The sequence below is a fragment of the Muscardinus avellanarius genome, assembly GCF_963383645.1.
Source record: "Muscardinus avellanarius genome assembly, chromosome: 11".
Classification (NCBI taxonomy): Eukaryota; Metazoa; Chordata; class Mammalia; order Rodentia; family Gliridae; genus Muscardinus; species Muscardinus avellanarius.
In genome coordinates this window covers 52,531,447-52,549,554 of record NC_137797.1, presented here as the reverse complement: position 1 = coordinate 52,549,554, position 18,108 = coordinate 52,531,447, and the positions used below count along the sequence as shown (strand labels likewise).

At 42.9% G+C, this 18,108-nt stretch overlaps 1 protein-coding gene across 2 annotated transcripts; it reads left to right on the top strand.

Annotated features, from left to right (window-relative positions):
* Nucleotides 1-5,155: 5,155 nt before the first annotated feature.
* Nucleotides 5,156-17,862, top strand: SLC35E3 (solute carrier family 35 member E3; the record flags this gene model as incomplete). Of its 2 annotated transcripts, XM_080706249.1 has the most annotated exons (5): nucleotides 5,156-5,557; nucleotides 6,369-6,479; nucleotides 7,638-7,796; nucleotides 14,534-14,616; nucleotides 17,676-17,862. In XM_080706249.1, the coding sequence occupies 5 exons, from the start codon at nucleotides 5,156-5,158 to the stop codon at nucleotides 17,860-17,862; spliced, it is 942 nt and encodes a 313-aa protein (XP_080562375.1). The 2 variants fall into 2 exon arrangements, with proteins under 2 accessions (XP_080562375.1, XP_080562376.1); XM_080706250.1 differs by lacking the exon at nucleotides 6,369-6,479.
* Nucleotides 17,863-18,108: the final 246 nt, after the last annotated feature.

The window sequence follows — 18,108 nt, the reverse complement described above, 5'->3', positions numbered from 1 at the left end:
GTATTCACTCTGTATTGTCACTAATTGTCATGATAAATGGAGTTCTTTTTTAATATAATATACATATTTGTAATTACTGGCTTTATCTTTTTTATTATTTTGGGGAGGAAATGTAAAATTTGGGCATTTGAATTCTCTACTTGGTAGATTATTGCTGGGAGTGTAAGCTCACTGGTAGAGCACTTGCCTAACATATGATATGAGGCTATAGATTCCATCCCTGGCACCACAGAAATAAAAACAAAAAACAGAATATTATGTTGACACTTTGAAAACTTGATGTATGCTGGCATGATGGTACACGCCTGTTAATTTCAGTACTTTGGAGGCTGAGACAGGATGATTGTGCTGGTTCAAAGCCAGCCTTACTGGCTTAAGAGACTCTGTTTCCAAATAAAAATGTAAAATAGGTCTGGGAGTGTAGCCCAGAGGTAAAAGGGTAGAAGGGTTTCCAGGAACCCCAGTACCACCAAAAAAAAAAAAAAAAAAAAAAATTACTTCTGATTTTGTTCCAAATCTTATTTTTCTTTGTAGTGTTGAGGGTAAGCCAAGGGCTTTATAGTTCATCCTGTCTCCGCCTCCCAAGCGCGGGGATTACAAGTGTGCACCACCATGCCCGGCCAGAAGTAATCTTGAAACAGCTGGTAAACAGACAGGTTACTGGCAAGGAAGATCAAGGCATTGTGTTTTTTTGTTTTTTGTTTTTTTCAGGTCTGGGAATGGAACCCAGGAGCGTTCTACCTCCAAGCTACACCCCCTGCCCTATTTTTATTCTTTATTTTGAAACAGGGTCTCACTGAGTTGCAAAGGGCCTAAGTAGCTGAGGCCGTCTGCGAACCGCGATCCTCCTGTCTCGGCCTTCTGAATGCTGGGATTTTGTTACAAGCATGCACCACCAAGCCCAGCAAGGATGATCAAGGGACAAAAAAAAAAAAAAAACCTAGTGTTTAGAATAAAATGAAAATAAGCTGGGCATGGTGGCACACCTTTGTAATACCAGTACTTGGGAGACGGAGACAGGAGGACTGGAGATTCGCAGACAGCCTCAGCACCTTGTGAGGCCCTCTGCAACTTAGACCCTGTTTCAAAATAAAAAATACAAAATAGGGCTGGGGGTATAGCCTTGGAGGCAGAATGTCCTGGGTTCAATCCTCCGTACCAATAAATAAATAAATAGCTACAAATCAAGAGCAGAAAGTTTCCATTTCTTTTTGTCAAATTATTGAAGATAAACCAGGCAAGGAGTTGCACGCTTGTAATCCCAATACTTGGGAGGCTGAGACAGGAGGATCGAAGGTTCACCGCCAGGCTCAGCTACTTAAGTGAGGTCCTCTTCAACTTAGTGAGACCCTATTTCAAAATAAAGAATAAAATAGACTGGGGGGTATAGCTCTGAGATAGATGCCCCTGGGTTCAATCCCCAGTGCCACACACACACAAAAAAAATATCGCAGTTGGGTGTGGTGGTGCATGCTTGTAATGCTAGTACTTGGGAAGCGAGACAAGAGGATTGCAGATTCAAAGACAGCCTCAGCAACCTAATGAGACCCTCAGCAATTTAGTGAGACCTTGTTTCAAAATAAAGATTAAAAAATAGGGCTGGATCCAGCAGGAACTCCACCCCAAGGCCTCTCGTCTGGGTCGTCCCTTTGCTGCTGGCTGTGGCCCTGGTCCTGGGGGTTGGTGTCTTTGTGGGCCTAATGCAGGTCTGGGCTCAAAAGCACCTGGAAGATACCAGCCAGTGAATGGGCTCAATAAACCATGTTCAAACCTACTTAAAAAAAAAAAAAAAATAGGGCTGGAGCCAGGCATGGTGGTGCATGCTTATAATCCCAGCATTTGGGAGGCTGAGACAGGAGGATCACAGTTTGCAGACAGCCTCAACTACTTAGTGAGGCCCTTGGCAACTTAGTGAGACCCTGTTTCAAAATAAAGAATAAAAAATAGGTCAGGGGGTATAGCTCGGAGGTCAAATGCCCCTGGGTTCCATCCCCAGACCCGCAAAAAAAATTGGCCTGGGGGTATGACTCGGAGGTAGAATGCCCCTGGGTTCTATCTGTCTCTAGTACTGCCATAAAAAATGATTAATGTGATAATAATGATAGGTGAAATAGTATAAAATATAGTAAGATAATATACAACTCTAACCAAGTATATTAAAACGCTAAGTTGATTTTCTAGAAAAATAAACAACACTGATTCAAAATGAGGAAGAACCTACTGTGCCTCCAAAGTATAAAAGTTCTTATTACATATCAATTAGAAAATGCAAGCACTCTTATAGAAAATGAGGAGAGTCTAGAAACAGGAAATTCACCAAATAATTTGTCTAAGCCTATGAATGTTCAAATAATTAGAAATCAAAAAGCTATATATTGCCGGGCATGGTGGCGCACACTTGTAATCCCAGCATTCGGGAGGCTGAAACCAGAGGATCGCAGTTCGCGAACAGCCTCAGCTACTTAGTGAGGCCCTGTTTCAAAACAAAGAATAAAAATAGGGCAGGGAATGTGGCTCAGAGGTCAAATGCCCCTGGGTTCCATCCCCAGACCTGAAAAAAAAAAAAAAAAAAAAGGCTGTATATTATCTGGGTATTGTGGCACATGCTTGTGATCTTAGTACTTGGGAGATTGAGATAGGAGGATCATAGCAGATTCGGGGACAGTCCCAGCTACCTTGGCCCTCTACAATTTAGTGAGATCTGTTTCAGAATAAAAAATACAAGCCAGAACCAGGCGTGGTGATGCACGCTTGTAATCTCAGTGCTTGGGAGGCTGAGACAGGAGGATTGCATAGGTTCAAAACCAGCCTCAGATACTTAGGCTCTGAGCAATTTAGTGAGACCCTGTTTCCAAATAAAGTATAAAATAGGTCTGGGAATATAGCCCAAAGGTAGAAAAGCCCCTGGGTTCCACCCCCAGTACCACCAAAAAAAAAAAAAAAAAGAATACAAGCCAGATGTGTTAGAACATACTTGTAATCCCAGCATCCGGAGATGGAGACAGGAGAAATGAGGTTCGTGGACAGCCTCGGCTACTACTTAGTAAGGCCCTTTGCAACTCAGTGGCTCCCTATTTAAAAAAAAAAAAAAGACTAAAAGTTGAGTAAGTGGCACACACTCTTAATCCCAGCATCAGGAGCTGAAACAGGTGGATCTTGGTTCATGGACAGCTCAGCTTCTTAATAGGTCATTTGCAACTCAATGAGACCCTGTTTCAAAATAAAAAATAGGACTGGGAGTGTAGCTTGGACGTAGAAAGCCCCTGGGTTCCAACCCTAGTACAGCAAAAAATAAAGAACTAAAAAAACTAAGCTGGGCATGGTGGTGCAGGCTTGTAATCCCACTTTTGGCAGCCTGAGACAGGAGGATCGTGGGTTTTGGCCAGCCTCTTTGCAACTCAGTAAAACCTTGTCTGAAAATAAAGAATAAAACTTAGTGTAGCTCAGAGGTAGCATGCCCCTGGGTTCCATCCCCAGTACCTTAAAAAAAAAATGGGGCTGGGGGTGTAGCTCAGAGGGACAATGGCCCTGGGTTTAATCCTCAGTACCATACACACACACAAAATTTTTGAAGATAAATCATACATGATTTTGTAGAATAAGGAAAGTCATTCTGATACTGTAGCAGTATGAATATAGATTTTTTTTCTTTTTATATTTTCTTTTTTTTTTTTTTTTGTTCTTTTGTGAATGTTGTTTTTTGTTCTTTTGTAAATTTGAAGTTCTGGAGACTAATTAGATGACATAATCCCCCCCTCCAGAAATTTGAACTTGGCTTTTTTTTTTTTTTTTTTTTTTTTGTGGTACTGGGGATAGAACCCAGGAGCATTCTACCTCGGAACTATACCCCCAGCCCTATTTTTTTTTATTTTGACACAGAGTCTCACTGAGTTGCAAAGGGCCTCACTAAGTAGCTGAGGCTGGCCAAAAACCATGCCCGGCTTGAATTTGGCTATATGATGGAGATGGTTTTGTTAACTGTAATCCCAGCTACTTGGGAAGCTGTGACACGATTGTAGATTCCAGACCAGCCTGTGAGACCCCTGTCTGGGAAAAAAAAGGGGGGGGGTAGAGGATGTAGCTCAGTGGTAGAGCTCTTCTCGGTTCAATTCCCAGTACTGCAAAAATATAGTATTGTTAAGCCTCTTAGTAAAATGGCATTGGAATGTGGGAGAATTTTTTTTTTTTTTTTTTTTTTTTTTTGGTGGCACTGGGGTGTAACCCAGAGGCTTTCTACCTCCGGGCTATACTCCCAGACCTATTTTTTATATTTTATTTGGAAACAGGGTCTCACTAAGTTGCTGAGAGCCTCACTCAGTAGCTGAGGCTGGCTTCGAACCTGTGCAATCCTCCTGTCTCAGCCTCCCAAGCGCGGGGATTACAAGCGTGCGCCACCACGCCCGGCTAATGTGAGAGAATAAACCTACCTTTTATGTTCACCGAAGTATTTAGGAGTAAAAAGTTGTGATAATGAAAGTAAAAACGTTGAAACAAATATGCCAGTTCGTCGTTCTGTCTACATTAGGATTAGATGGCGTTTCATGATACTGTCTACTCTTCTGTACATTCGGACACTTTAAGTAAAATATGCTTTCAGTAAGTAACAGCAAAGACTTGGAATTGGTCAGCATCTGCCGCTTAGGTAAAGTTGGCCAGCATAGCCCCCTACGCAAGCTTGAGAAAAGCTGTCTATAGCGAGTCGGGCTACTGACACGGGAATCAGACCGAGAGGAGGTCCCCTATTGGCCGGCGGGGGTCGGAGTTAGGCTAGGTAGGAGTGCTGGACCGGGAAGATAGAGCCAAGGGAACGACGTCCCGCCCAGAGCCCCACGCGCCTGCGCAGGAGGCTGTTGGGCCGGGCCCTCGGGGCGGAAGCGCGGGCGCCCCGAGTCACGTGGCTCCGGGGGCGGGGCCAGGCGAGCTGCCGCGTCCCCCTGGCTCACCCGGCGGCGGCGGAGCATGTACGGTCCGCCTCAGCTGCTGCCGCCTCGGGACCCCTCCGGTGCAAGCCTATCCCCGCCTGGACGGTGAGGCCGGCGTCTGCGGGGACGCGAAGGTGGAGGGGACGGGCCAACGGAGACAGGCCGGGCACCCCTCTAGGGGGCCGGACGGCCCCGGCTTCGCTGGGGTCGCCGCCGGGCCAGCCGCGGGGACCATGGCTTCGCTGGCGGACCGAGTACGGCGCCACGGACAAATCGCCGCAGGGCTCCTGTTCAACCTGCTGGTGTCCATCTGCATCGTGTTCCTCAACAAATGGATCTATGTGCACCATGGCTTCCCCAACATGAGCCTGACCCTGGTGCACTTCGTGGTCACCTGGCTGGGCTTGTTCATCTGCCAGAAGCTAAACATCTTTGCCCCCAAAAGTCTGCCGCCCTCCAAGCTCCTCCTCCTGGCCCTCAGCTTCTGTGGTTTTGTGGTCTTCACCAACCTCTCTCTGCAGAACAACACCATAGGTACCTATCAGCTGGCCAAAGCCATGACCACACCGGTGATCATAGCCATCCAGACCTTCTGCTACCAGAAAAGCTTCTCCACCAGAATCCAGCTCACGTTGGTGAGTAACTCCAGCTGCGGGTGATGGTCTCTAACCACCCACCTCCAGAATGTTTTTCTCCCCGGGAAATTTGAATGCACACTGTTTAACCTTGCGCCAAGTAACATCATCTTGAATCCGCGAGGCGTGCTCTGTGCTTGTGAACTTCCGGCTTAATTTTGGGAAGAGGGGAAAAAGCCATCCTGGCACTCTGTTGGGCTCTTAACCCAGAAGGGTGTGCTTGTGTGGGATTTAGCAACTACTCTTCGATGGAGCCTTTAAATGCTGTGATTGGCGAGAAAAGAGCTGTAATGAATGATGCAATCCCATGTATCAGAATAACTGAAAAGCAATCCTCCTCCACATGGCATCAAAGCACTAATGATAAACTTGAAAATATCTAGCATAAAATGTCTCAGAATATATCTGCCCCGACATACTGCAGAAGTGTCAGTGTCCTTACATAAAAGGACATCCACTAAAATAGCTTTAGCATTTAGTAACTTCTAACATTTAAGATCTTAGTGCTTTTCTTATGTTTACACTTATATGTGCATATATATGGTATTTGCTTACAAAACACAGTGCCTTGACTCATTGTTTTGCCCCAAAATAAAAATAGAATTAAATGTGAATATTAATATGGGATTACCATATTGTATATTCAGGAAATAGGATTAACAGTTTTCCCAAATGAAAAAAGAGTATTTATGCAGGTTTATTGTCTCCCAGTTATGTATTTGTGATTCGTATTGTAAGACACCATGAAAAGAATACTAAAGTTATGTTTCTTGAATTTCATCTGAACAGATTTACCTCTTTTTCTTTACAGATTCCTATAACTTTAGGTGTAATCCTAAATTCTTATTACGATGTGAAGTTTAATTTCCTTGGAATGGTGTTTGCTGCTCTTGGTGTTTTAGTTACATCTCTTTATCAAGTGGTTGGTAATTTTTTTTTTCTTTATGTGCCTTTTTAGCAGATTTCATAAATTTTGAAGCTGTATCCCAAGGTTTAGAAAATACAGTATAGAGACAATAGACTATTGGGAAGAAAGCATAATTGCATAAATTGTCTGACTCAAGGTGAAGAGAAGAAAAGAGAGAGAAACTTGGGTGTATGATGCTCACCAGATACCTCCCTGTTTGTAAGTGTAACATACCCATGCTTAAGAGTCTGAATTTGGGGTGAAGTTACATTATTTTTTGGGAACTCTCTACAAAATGAGGAGGAAGACTACTTCTGAAGTTTTTTAGTTTTATTTATCGTTTTCCCTTTAAGCATAAAATTGCTGTAAAGAAGTGATTATACTTTCAAAAACTTGAATGGGGAAAAAAATCAAACCTACAGATTTTTTCCTCAAAAAATATGTTGCTGCTACAACACTTATTTTGGCTTTTAGTAATTTCTTGATAGCAGTAGAATATTTTATAGAAATGAGTATTTCACATCTTGTTCAAGCACAGTGCCTTGCCTATAGCAGCATTCATTAAAAACTTGTTCATATACACTTAACTTTATGACCATAAAATCCCAATAAGTGTGTTTTTTGTTTCTTATATAGTGAGGGGGAGGGGACGTGGTAAAGGATGCTTTGAAACAGTATTTTCTCTATACTGAAAACCTTGGTCTGGAAATTCTGGGTGTGCCTGCATGGGGAAATCAAAGCCTAACTGTGTAACCAATTTGCAGATTTTTTCACAAATATCCACCGGTTATAAATGGAGGCATTTCTTAGGAATGGCTCCAGCCATCTCTAAAAACTCTATTCCTACTTGTCACCTAGATTTCCACTCCCACCTTATTTTCCCAAGATTTCTAATACATGCAGGCCCCTACACGCATTTACTTTTCCATTAGTAGGATCGGGAAGGTAGAGAAGATTTCTTCCTTTCAAGGAATTGAGGGGGAAAAAATAGATTATCAGAAGTTGAATTTGAGCTCCTTTTATCCAGGTGCTTACACTTACTGATCTTGTAGGCTGATTCAGCATTTCCTTTCCCACAGCACCTCACGTTTCCATCGGTATTTCTAGAATTTCATCTTTGATTAAGTGATACTTTTCTTTAGTGGCTGACTTGTTTTGTCTCCTGATTTCCAGTGGGTAGGAGCCAAACAGCATGAACTGCAAGTAAACTCCATGCAGCTGCTGTATTACCAGGCACCAATGTCATCCGCCATGTTGCTGGTCGCTGTGCCTTTCTTTGAGCCAGTGTTTGGAGAGGGAGGAATATTTGGTCCCTGGTCAGTGTCTGCTTTGGTAAGTTCTAATTGTTTTGGTACCTAAGAATCTTTTTTTTGTAAGTGTGGTACTGGGGATGGAACCTAGGAGCTTTCTGCCTCTGGGCTCCACTCCCAGACCTATATATTTATTGCAGTACTGGGGATGGAACCCAGTAGCATTCTACCTCCGAGCTACACCCCCAGCCCAGCTCTATTTTTTCTCTTTTCTTTTTTGAAACAGGGTCTCACTGAATTGCAAAGGGCCTCACTAAGTAGCTGAGGCTGTCCGCAAACCGCAATCCTCTATAAGTAGCTGAGGCTGTCCGCAAACTGCAATCCTCCCGTCTCAGCCTCCCAAATGCTGGGATTATAAGCATGTGCCACACCTAGCTCTATTTTTTTATATTTTATTTGGAAACAAGGTCTCACTAAGTTGCTGAGAGCCTCACTAAGTAGCTGAAGCTGGTTTCAAACCTGCACGATTCCTCTGTCTCAGACTACCAAGTACTGGGATTACAAGCGTGCGCCACCATGCACAGCTTCCTGAGAATGTTTTTTTAATTTTTTGTGGTATAGGGGGTGGAACCCAGGGGCTTTTTTTTTTAACCTTGGGGCTATATTCCAAGACCTATTTTATACTTTATTTGGAAACAGGGTCTCGCTAAGTTGCTGAGAAACTAAGTAGCTGAGGCTGACTTCCAACCTGTGTGATCCTCCTGTCTCAGCCTCCCAAGCACTGGGATTACAAGCGTGCGCCACCACGCCCAGCTTCTGAGAATCTTTTTCATATTGAAGGCTGAACCCATTCTACCTCTGAGCTATACCTCCAGCCCTATTTTATTTTTTATTTTGAAACAGGCTCTTGCTAAGTTGCTGGGGCTGGCCTTGAATTTCTGATCCTCCTGTCTCCACCTCCAAAATACTAAGATCATAGGCATACACCACCACACCTGGCTATTAATCCCTTTTAATCCTAATTACTATAATTTCATTTTTTAGTTTTCAGAGCACTGTCTGAGATCCAGTCTCATGTTTAGTCTTTATAATCCCTCTTTAAGGAAAGCAAAATAAGGATTCGTTTGCAGGTGAAGAAACTGAGGCTTGGAAGGTGAAGGGACTTGATAGGGTTCAACAGCTATTTTGCCATCAGTGGTAAAATAAGGACTGCAGTTCAGATGTTCTTATGCCTGGTTACTGTTTTCACTATGCCAAACTGTAGCCCACAAATAACTGGGCATTTAATTTTAATTTTGTTTTTCTTTTTACATATGGGGTATGTGTGTCTGTCTGTCTATAGCCAGAGATTGAACTGAGGGGCATTCCACCTCTGGGCTATAGCCCCAGCCCTATTTTAATTTTATCTTGAAACAGGACCTTCCTAAGGTGCTGAGGCTGGCCTCATCTACCATCATCCTGTCTTCAGCCACCCAAGTACTCTAATTACAGGAATGTGCCACCATGCCCAGCTGGCCTTGTTTCGATATAGTGTGTGTTTGTTGTATAGATTTTGAACATAAAAATATGGAAAGAGTGGAGGCCCCTGGAATCCTACCTCCACACTAAGTGTTACCATTTTGGTGATGACCACTTCATGAATCCCTTTTTTTAAATTATTATTGTGGCCGGGCGTGGTGGCGCACACTTGTAATCCCCGAGCCTGGGAGGCTGAAGACAGGAGGATCACAAAGGTTCGAAGCCAGCCTCAGCTACTTAGTGAGGCTCTCAGCAACTCAGTGAGACCCTGTTTCCAAATAAAATATTAAAAAGGTCTGGGAGTATAGGCCGGAGGTAGAAAGCCCCTGGGTTCCACCCCCAGTACCACCAAAATAAATAAATAAATAAAATAAATAATTATTGTGTTTATCTTACTTGTTTTTGTGTATGTATGGTTCTGTGGGATTAAACTTAGAGGTGTTCTATCTCTGAGCTCTACACTCAACTCTTTTTATTTTTTGTTTTGAAATGGAGTCTAAGTTGCTGAGGCTGGTCTCAAACCTGCAGATCCTCCTGTCTCAACTGTCCTAGTACTGGTTAGAAATATAAGTGTGCAGCACCACACCCAGTGAGTCTCTTTTTAAAATATAGACATAGATAAACATGCATATGTGTGTGTTTAATTTTATATAATGGAATCATATCATACATTTTTTTTTTGTTTATTTGTTTTTGTTTTTGCCATACTGAGGATGGAACCCCAGGGCATTGAGCTACATTTCCAGCACTATTTTTGTTTCTCTTTTTTTTTTTTTTTTTTTTTTTGGTGGTACTGGGGTTCCTGGAAGCCCTTCTACCTCCGGGCTACACTCCCAGACCTATTTTTACATTTTTATCTGGAAACAGGGTCTCCTAAGCCAGCGCGCGCGGCTGGCTTCAAACCTGTGCGACCCTCCTGTCTCCGCCTCCCAAGCGCGGGGATTACAAGGGTGCGCCACCACGCCCGGCTACTATTTTTGTTTCTTTATTTTGAAACCGGGTCTCACTGAGTTGCAGAGGGCCTCACTAAGTAGCTGAGGCTGTCCGCCAACTGCGATCCTCCTGTCTCAGCCTCCCGAATGCTGGGATTACAAGTGTGTGCCACCACGCCCGGCTTTATCTTGTATTTTAAACAATATCTCATAAAAATCTCTCCACACATCTTTCTTTCCAGTGTCTGTATAATAGTCCCTTCTAGATATATTCAGTGTTTCCATGTTATTGAGCACAATGAACAACACTATAATAAACATGTGTGTTCTCATGTACTGATACTGTTTTTTCTCCTGTAAAATAATCCTAGGAGTAAGTTGACAGATCAAAAGTATATATGCTTTGGGCTCAGTTGAGTCAGAAATTATAATTCCCTTGTCGTGGTTGACACCATGGATTGGGCGGCTTAAACACCAGCTTGTTTCTCACACGTCTGGAGGCTGGACGTCCGACCTCTGGGTGTAGCGCACGGGTTCTTGGCGAGGTCCTTTCTGCTTGCAGACGGCAGTCTCCTCCTCTCCTCACCTGATAGGGAGCCAGAGGAGGAACAAGGTTCCCCTGCCTCTCTTCAGTCACAAAGGACTGACCAGGAAAGCAGTAGTTGTTTCAAATATACATACTTTGGCCTATATGCTTTTTCCTGGGCCACCTCTCAAATAATTATCTTCTTACTTTACCAAAGTCTTAGCCATCTGGATTATCTGGTCTTCAACCATTAAAGCATGGACACTACAACTAGGCGCAGAGGGGCTTTTTTGTGATAGTCTTCTGACTTAAAAAGGACAAAAATGCCGGGCGTGGTGGCTGGTGCACACTTGTAATCCCCATGCTTGGGAAGCTGAGATAACCGGATCACGCAGGTTTGAAGCCAGTTACCAAATAAAACATAAAATAGGTCTGGGAGTATAGCCCAGAGGTAGAAAGCCTCTGTGTTCCACCCACACACACACCCCGGTACTACAAAAAAAAAAAGAAGAAGAAGAAGAGGAGGAGGAGGAATGCAGAAAGTCTATGAAAAACTCAAGAAGCTGAGTGTGAAGCTAAGACTGGAGGATGGCAGTTTGCAGGCAGCCTCAGCTACTTAGTGAGACCCTGTTTCAAAATAAAGAATAAAAAATAGGGCGGCGGGGGAGTGGGTGTAGCTTGGAGGTCGAATGCCCCTAGGTTCCATCCCCAGACCTGCAATAAAAAATAAAATAAAAACTCAAAAGATAGAGCACAGGAGTTGGGGCTATTTAGTATAAGAACAAGTCACATTCAGTCCTTCATGCCCCTAGGGGGCATCACTGACTCAAAGTAGAGCATGTAATTGGCTTTTTAATCATGTGCTAAGCCATCAAAAAATAGGTTTGTGACGTTCTATGAACTGAGTAAAATTAAAAATGATATATTTGAATATTTTTAGAAACAATGTTTTTAAAATCTTTTAAGGAACAAGTTTACTTGACTATCTAATTTCTCTTGAAAGATAGTAGACAATTCTAATTTAATAAAATCCTGGGATAGGTCTGAACAGAACATGTTGTATGCAACCCAGTTTGTCCCGTCCTCTGCCAAGTTGGTATGTTTCCTGTCCCATAGACACACCCCGTTCCTTCATGACTCTACACTTTGACCTGGGCTTTCCCTCTGCTCGGAAGCCTACTCTCTCTCTCCTTTCTTTAATCCATATATGCTTTTAAGATCCAAAGATTTTTCTCTGGCCTACCCAGAATGGCCTCTCCTGCCTCAAGATTCATGTAGAACCGTCATCTCTTTTCCTGCTAATGAGGTAGAATTGAAGATTCATTTTCTTTCATTGTCCAAGCTGTAAATCTCATTACTGCTCTATTTGGGTTTGTTTTTTTGTTTGTTTGTTTATTTTGGTGGTACTGGGGTTCCTGGAAACCCTTCTACTTCCGGGCTACACTCCCAGACCTATTTTATACTTTTTTATTTGGAAACAGGGTCTCCTAAGCCAGTGCAGCTGGCTGGCTTCGAACCTGCGCGATCCTCCTGTCTCTGCCTCCCAAGCGCGGGGCTTACAAGCGAGCGCCACCACGCCCGGCCTGCCTGGGTTTAAATCTCAGCACTGCCCTTGGTTAGCTTGGTGATCTCAGGCCAATGACTTTATCTTTCTGTGCTCTCTTCTCTTATCTATAAAAAGAGCTAATTTAGCTGGGCATGGTGGCCACAAGCTTGATATCCCTGTACTTGGGAGGCTGAGACAGAAGGATGGCAGGTTCTACTTACTGAGACCCTTTATCAAAATAAAATAATAAAATAGAGCTGGGAGTATAGCTTGGAGGTAGAATGCCCTTGGATTTCATCCTCAGTACCACAGAAAAATGAAATCAAAAGGGATAATATTTTTATTCCTATTTTGTGACTATTTGTGAGGATTAAGTGAGATAATGTAAAATATTTAGAAAAATCTTGGTAAATAATAAGTGTTATATAAATACAAAGTTTGATGGCCTTCATGATTTGTAAGGTAGTTTCCAAGCTCTTTGAGGACGGAATGCTTGAAAATATTGTGTTCCTCACAAGGCCTGGCCTAATTCTGTAGGTATCCAGTGTATGTATTGACTTAACTTAAATAAGAATTAAATTAACTAAATTGATTAAATTTAAATTAAGAACAGTTCAACAGAAAAAGACCTGGAAGGATATATTCCAAGATCCTAACAGGTATGGTGGTTGGAATTATAAGAATTCCTTAATTGGTTTTTCTGATTCTTTATCGTGTGTGTATGTGTGTGTGTGTGTGTTTGTATAAACTTTTCATAAGTTATAGCCAGGTGTGTTGGTGCATACTTATAGTCCTAGCTACCTAAGAGACAGGAGGATTCTTTGAGTCCAGGATTCAAGGCCAGCCTAGACAACATAACAATACTGTCTCCAAAAAAATAATTACAAAATATTTCTTCCTTTGGTTAATAAGGAAAATGAAGCTGGATGTGGTGGCACACACTTGTAATCCCCATACCTGTGAGGCTGAGACAGGAGGATCACAGATTTGCATCCAGTCTCAGCTACTTAAGTGAGGCTGTCTGCAACTTAGTGAGATCCTGTTTCAAAGTAAAGAAAAAAATAGGGCTGGGGATGTAGCTCAGAGATAGAATGCCCTGGGTATCACAATCCCCAGTGAAAAGCCTAACACCAGTACTGCAAAAAAAAAAAAAAGAAGAAGAAGAAGCTAAAATTTACATGTAGAGACAAGTTATTATTTCAAGATTTTCCGTTGATTCTTGTGAACAATTACTTTGCATGGAGGGTCCTGGAAAATTGCACCCAGGGCATTCTACCTCTGAGCTACACCCCCCAGCCCTTTTTGTTTGTTGTTTTTTATTCTGTTTTAAAATAGAATCTCACTAGGCTGTTAAGATTCTCCAGATGTTGCTGAGGCTGTCCTGGAACCTGAGATCCTCTTGTCTCAGCCTCACAAGTATTGGGATTACAGGCGTGTCCCACCGTGGCTGGTTTAAGTTACATTTCAGTGACTTTTTTTTTTTTGCGGGTCTGGGGATGGAACCCAGGGGCATTTGACCTCCAAGACACACCCCCTGCCCTATTTTTTATTCTTTATTTGAAACCGGGTCTCACTGAGTTGCAGAGGGCCTCACTAAGTAGCTGAGTCTGTCTGCAAGGCGCGATCCTCGGGTCTCAGCCTCCCGAATGCTGGGATTACAAGTGTGCGCCACCACGCCCGGCTGCAGTGACATTTTTTTTAACACTATTCATTCTGCTTACTCCCATGTTTTGCTGTCTCCTAAATTGCTTCTACTTTTCAATCTAGTTTTGTTGTTGTTTCTGTTGTTATTGTTGTGATTGTTTTGGGCAGTAATGGGGAGTGCCTCTGGGGCACTCTACTACCACTGAGCTACACCTCCCAGTTCTTTTCTTTTTCTCTTTGAGACTAGATTTCACTAAATTGCCCATCTTCTTACCTCAGCCTCCCAAGTAGCTGATAATAGAGGCCTGGGTCTTAATCTTGTTTTTAATGGCTGATATTTTAGTTTTTTAAATGCCTAATGAAGCCAGGCGTAGTGGCACAGGCTTGTAATCCTAGTACTTGGGAGACTGAGACAGAAGGATCGCAGGTTTGAGGACAGCCTCAGCAATTTAGTGAGGCTCTCGGCAACCTCCTGAGACCCTGTTTCCAAATAAGAATTAAAATAAGCTTGGGAGTATAACTCTGAGGTACAAGGCCTCTGGGTTCAATCCCCAGTACCACAAATATAAATAAGTAAATATGCCTAATGAAATGTATTTTACTTGATTATACTGCCTGCAGTGTTTCACAGTAACGGTTCTCTTTATTTGTAGCTTATGGTGCTGTTATCTGGAGTCATAGCCTTCATGGTGAACTTATCAATTTACTGGATCATTGGAAACACTTCTGCAGTCACGTATCCTTTTTATAATAACTTACAAATTCATAGTCTTGTTTCTAAAACTGCAACATTCACTGAGTCTCACACTATTATACAGCTTAATTTTGAGTAGAGTGGATTATTTTTAATATTTTACTACACTAGAATTGATTTCTTTCTTTTTTTTTTTTTTTTGGTGGTACTGGGGTTCCTGGAAACCCTTCTACTTCCAGTCTGCACTCCAGACCTATTTTTTATATTTTTCACTTGGAAACAGGGTCTCCTAAGCCAGCGTGGCTGGCTTCGAACCTGTGCGATCCTCCTGTCTCCGCCTCCCAAGCACGGGATTACAAGTGTGGGCCACCACACCTGGCTGAATTGTTGATTTTTAAAGACATAAGAAACTGAGGAAATGTTTGCTTTCTGTAGCCTAAATGTTTTTGAATTTTCTTAAGTAATTGATGATCTTTTTTGTATAAAAATTAATGTAGAAGCCAGGCGTGGTGGCGTATGCTGGTAATCCCAGCGCTTGGGAGGCTGAGACAGAAGGATCACACAGCTACTTAGTGAGGCTCTCAGCAACATAGTGAGACCCTATTTCCAAATAAAGTATAAAATTGGTCTGGGAGTATAGCCCAGAGGTAGGCCCCTGGGTTTCACCCTCAGTGCTACAAAAAAAAAAAAAAAATTAATGTAGAGCACCATTTCTCGCAGATAGTGGGTTTTAATAATATTTGTTGAATGAATAGCAGGTTATAGGCTTGGGTTTCAATCAGTTTTTAGTTGTCTGTAGTAATAATGTATAGGTGTGGTTAACTCACATAACAAGATCATTGCAGACCCCTGGCATCTGATTTTGTAGTACGTCTGGACTTATTTGGATAAGGATATGCCTGTTTCTTCAGTATTAAGAAAAAAGTCTTATGTTGAAGACCAGCTGCCTATTTTCACCACCTGCTTGTCATTCTGTTTCTCTTTGCATTTCATTCTGCCCCTACTCTTAGGCCGATACAAAGGATGGTTTTCCCTGGGTCTGAGAAGTAGCTTAGTAATGTTTTATCCAAATATTTTATAGATTTATATCCAGACACAACAGTGCATACCTGTAACCCCAGAACCCAGGAAGCTGATGTGAGCGAATAGCGTGTTCAAGGCCAGCCTTAACAACTTAGTGAGACCCTCAGCAATTTAGCAAGACCCTGTTTCAACATTAAAAAAAGGGCTGGGGGAGCCAGGCGTGGTGGCACACACTTGTCATCCCAGCATTCGGGAGGCTGAAACCTGGAGGATCGCGGTTCGCGGACAGCTTCAGCTACTTAGTGAGGCCCTCTGCAACTCAGTGAGACCCGGTTTCAAAATAAAGAATAAAAAAATAGGGCAGGGGGTGTAGCTCGGAGGTCAGATGTCCCTGGGTTCCATCCCCAGACCTGCAAAAAAAAAAGGGGGGGGGGGGCTGGGGGACCCAAGCGTGGTGGTGTACGCTTATAATTCAGTATGTGTGAGGCTGACACTGGAGGATTGCGGTTCGTGGACAGCCTCAGCTACTTAGCGCGGCCCTTTGCAACTCAGTGAAATCCTGTTTCAAAACAAAAAGAATAAAAAATAGGGCAGAGGGTGCAGCTCGAAGGTAGAATGCCCCTAGGTTCCATCCATAGTACCACACACACACACACACACAAAAATAGAGCTAGAGGTGTGACTTGAAGGTAGAATGTCCCTGGTTCAATCCCCAGTTCTGCAAAAAAAAATAAGGGGGGGGAGAATGAAAATAAAGGGGTATATGTGTGTGAGCAATGATTTGGAAAAACTTTAATCCAGCACTGAATTGCTAGCCAATTTATTAGATTAGAGCATGGACTTTGGAATTAAATAAATAAACCCATCTGTTTGGACTCCACTCTGCCACTTGAAAACTCCGAGGTCTGGGGAAGGTGCTTCCAGTCCCTGAGCCTCCACAGTTGCACAGAGAGAGAGAGCAGGGCGTGGTGGAGGTGAACGTGCTTAGTTAAGATGACCCGTACAGTGCCTGGCATGCTGCGGCTGGCGCTCAGCGCTCCTCCTGCTCCCTCCCTGGTCCCTCCTGACCTTCAGCACACTGGAGGTGTTTACACTGAGTCAGTTCCCTGGCACCAAGCATCTCACCTCATTTGTCAGGAGAGGTTTACTAGAAATGCCACTATACAACGTAATCAAACGTGTACAAAATGTCTTCTCTATTTCTTCTTCTGAATTTCTCTCCTAACCTTGTATTGCAGACCTTTCTCTTTGGAAAAGTCAACAGGAACAGTTGAGGGAGTCTCCTGTGGATATGTGCGCACATAGGGTAGGCCTGGTTTAGGAGAGCGCAACGCCACCATCTTATTTATTTATTTATTTATTTATTTATTTATTTATTTATCGGTACTGGGGATGGAACCCAAGGGCATTTGACCTCCGAGCTACACCCCCAGCCCTATTTTTAATTCTTTATTTTGAAACAGGGTCTCACTAAGTTGTGGAGGGCCTCACTAAGTAGCTGAGGCTGTCCACAAACCACGATCCTCCTATCTCAACCTCCAGAATGATGGGATTACAAGTGTGCGCCACCACGCCCGGCAACCATCTTCTTTTAAATTGCACACCTGTAATCCCAACTACTCAGGAGGCTGAAGCAGAAGGATCACAAGTTTGAGACCAGCCTTAGCAGTTTAGCAAAACCCTATCTCAAAAAGCTAGGCACAGTGCTGTTTGCCTGTAATCCCAGGATTTAGGAGGCTGAGACAGGAAGATTGTAGGATCAAAGCCAGCCTTGGCAATTTAATGAAGCTCTCAGCAGCTTAGTGAGACCCTGTTACCAAATAAAAGAATAAGATAGGATTGGGAGTGTAGCCTGGAGATAGTCGGCCCCTGGGTTCCAGTTCCAACCCCAGTACAAAAAAAAAAAAAAAAATAGGCTTAACCCTGCATCCACCACAGTTCTGTTTTAGGTGGGTGGCTGTTGTTTATTCTGTTTCCTGCAGTTCTTTCCAGCCACAGGAAGCTTTTGGGGTGTGTGTGTGTGTGTGCATCAAATGCCTAACGTATAAGTCCTTTTTATCCTTACCCAAAACCCTCAGCTACAACATGTTTGGACACTTCAAGTTCTGCATTACCTTATGTGGAGGATACGTTTTATTTAAGGATCCACTGTCAATTAATCAGGGTCTTGGCATTTTATGCACATTATTTGGCATTCTGGCCTATACCCACTTTAAACTCAGCGAGCAGGAAGGAAGCAAGAGCAAACTGGTTCAACGCCCTTGAGGTTTGGTGGGGAAAAGAAGGCTGCCCCAGAAGGTGATACATGTTAGATGTGTCAGTTACTTCAAAACAAGCAAAATGAAAGTGCAAAATAAATGAGAGATTTACAAGAAGTAATACAAATTTTATTCATAAATATGACTTTTTAGGACTTTTTTATGTTTAGAATGGGAGGTTTTAGTATTTTTACTTAAGCAATCATAATTTTCAAAACGTGTATTTATAAACACGTATTCCATTCATATTTTT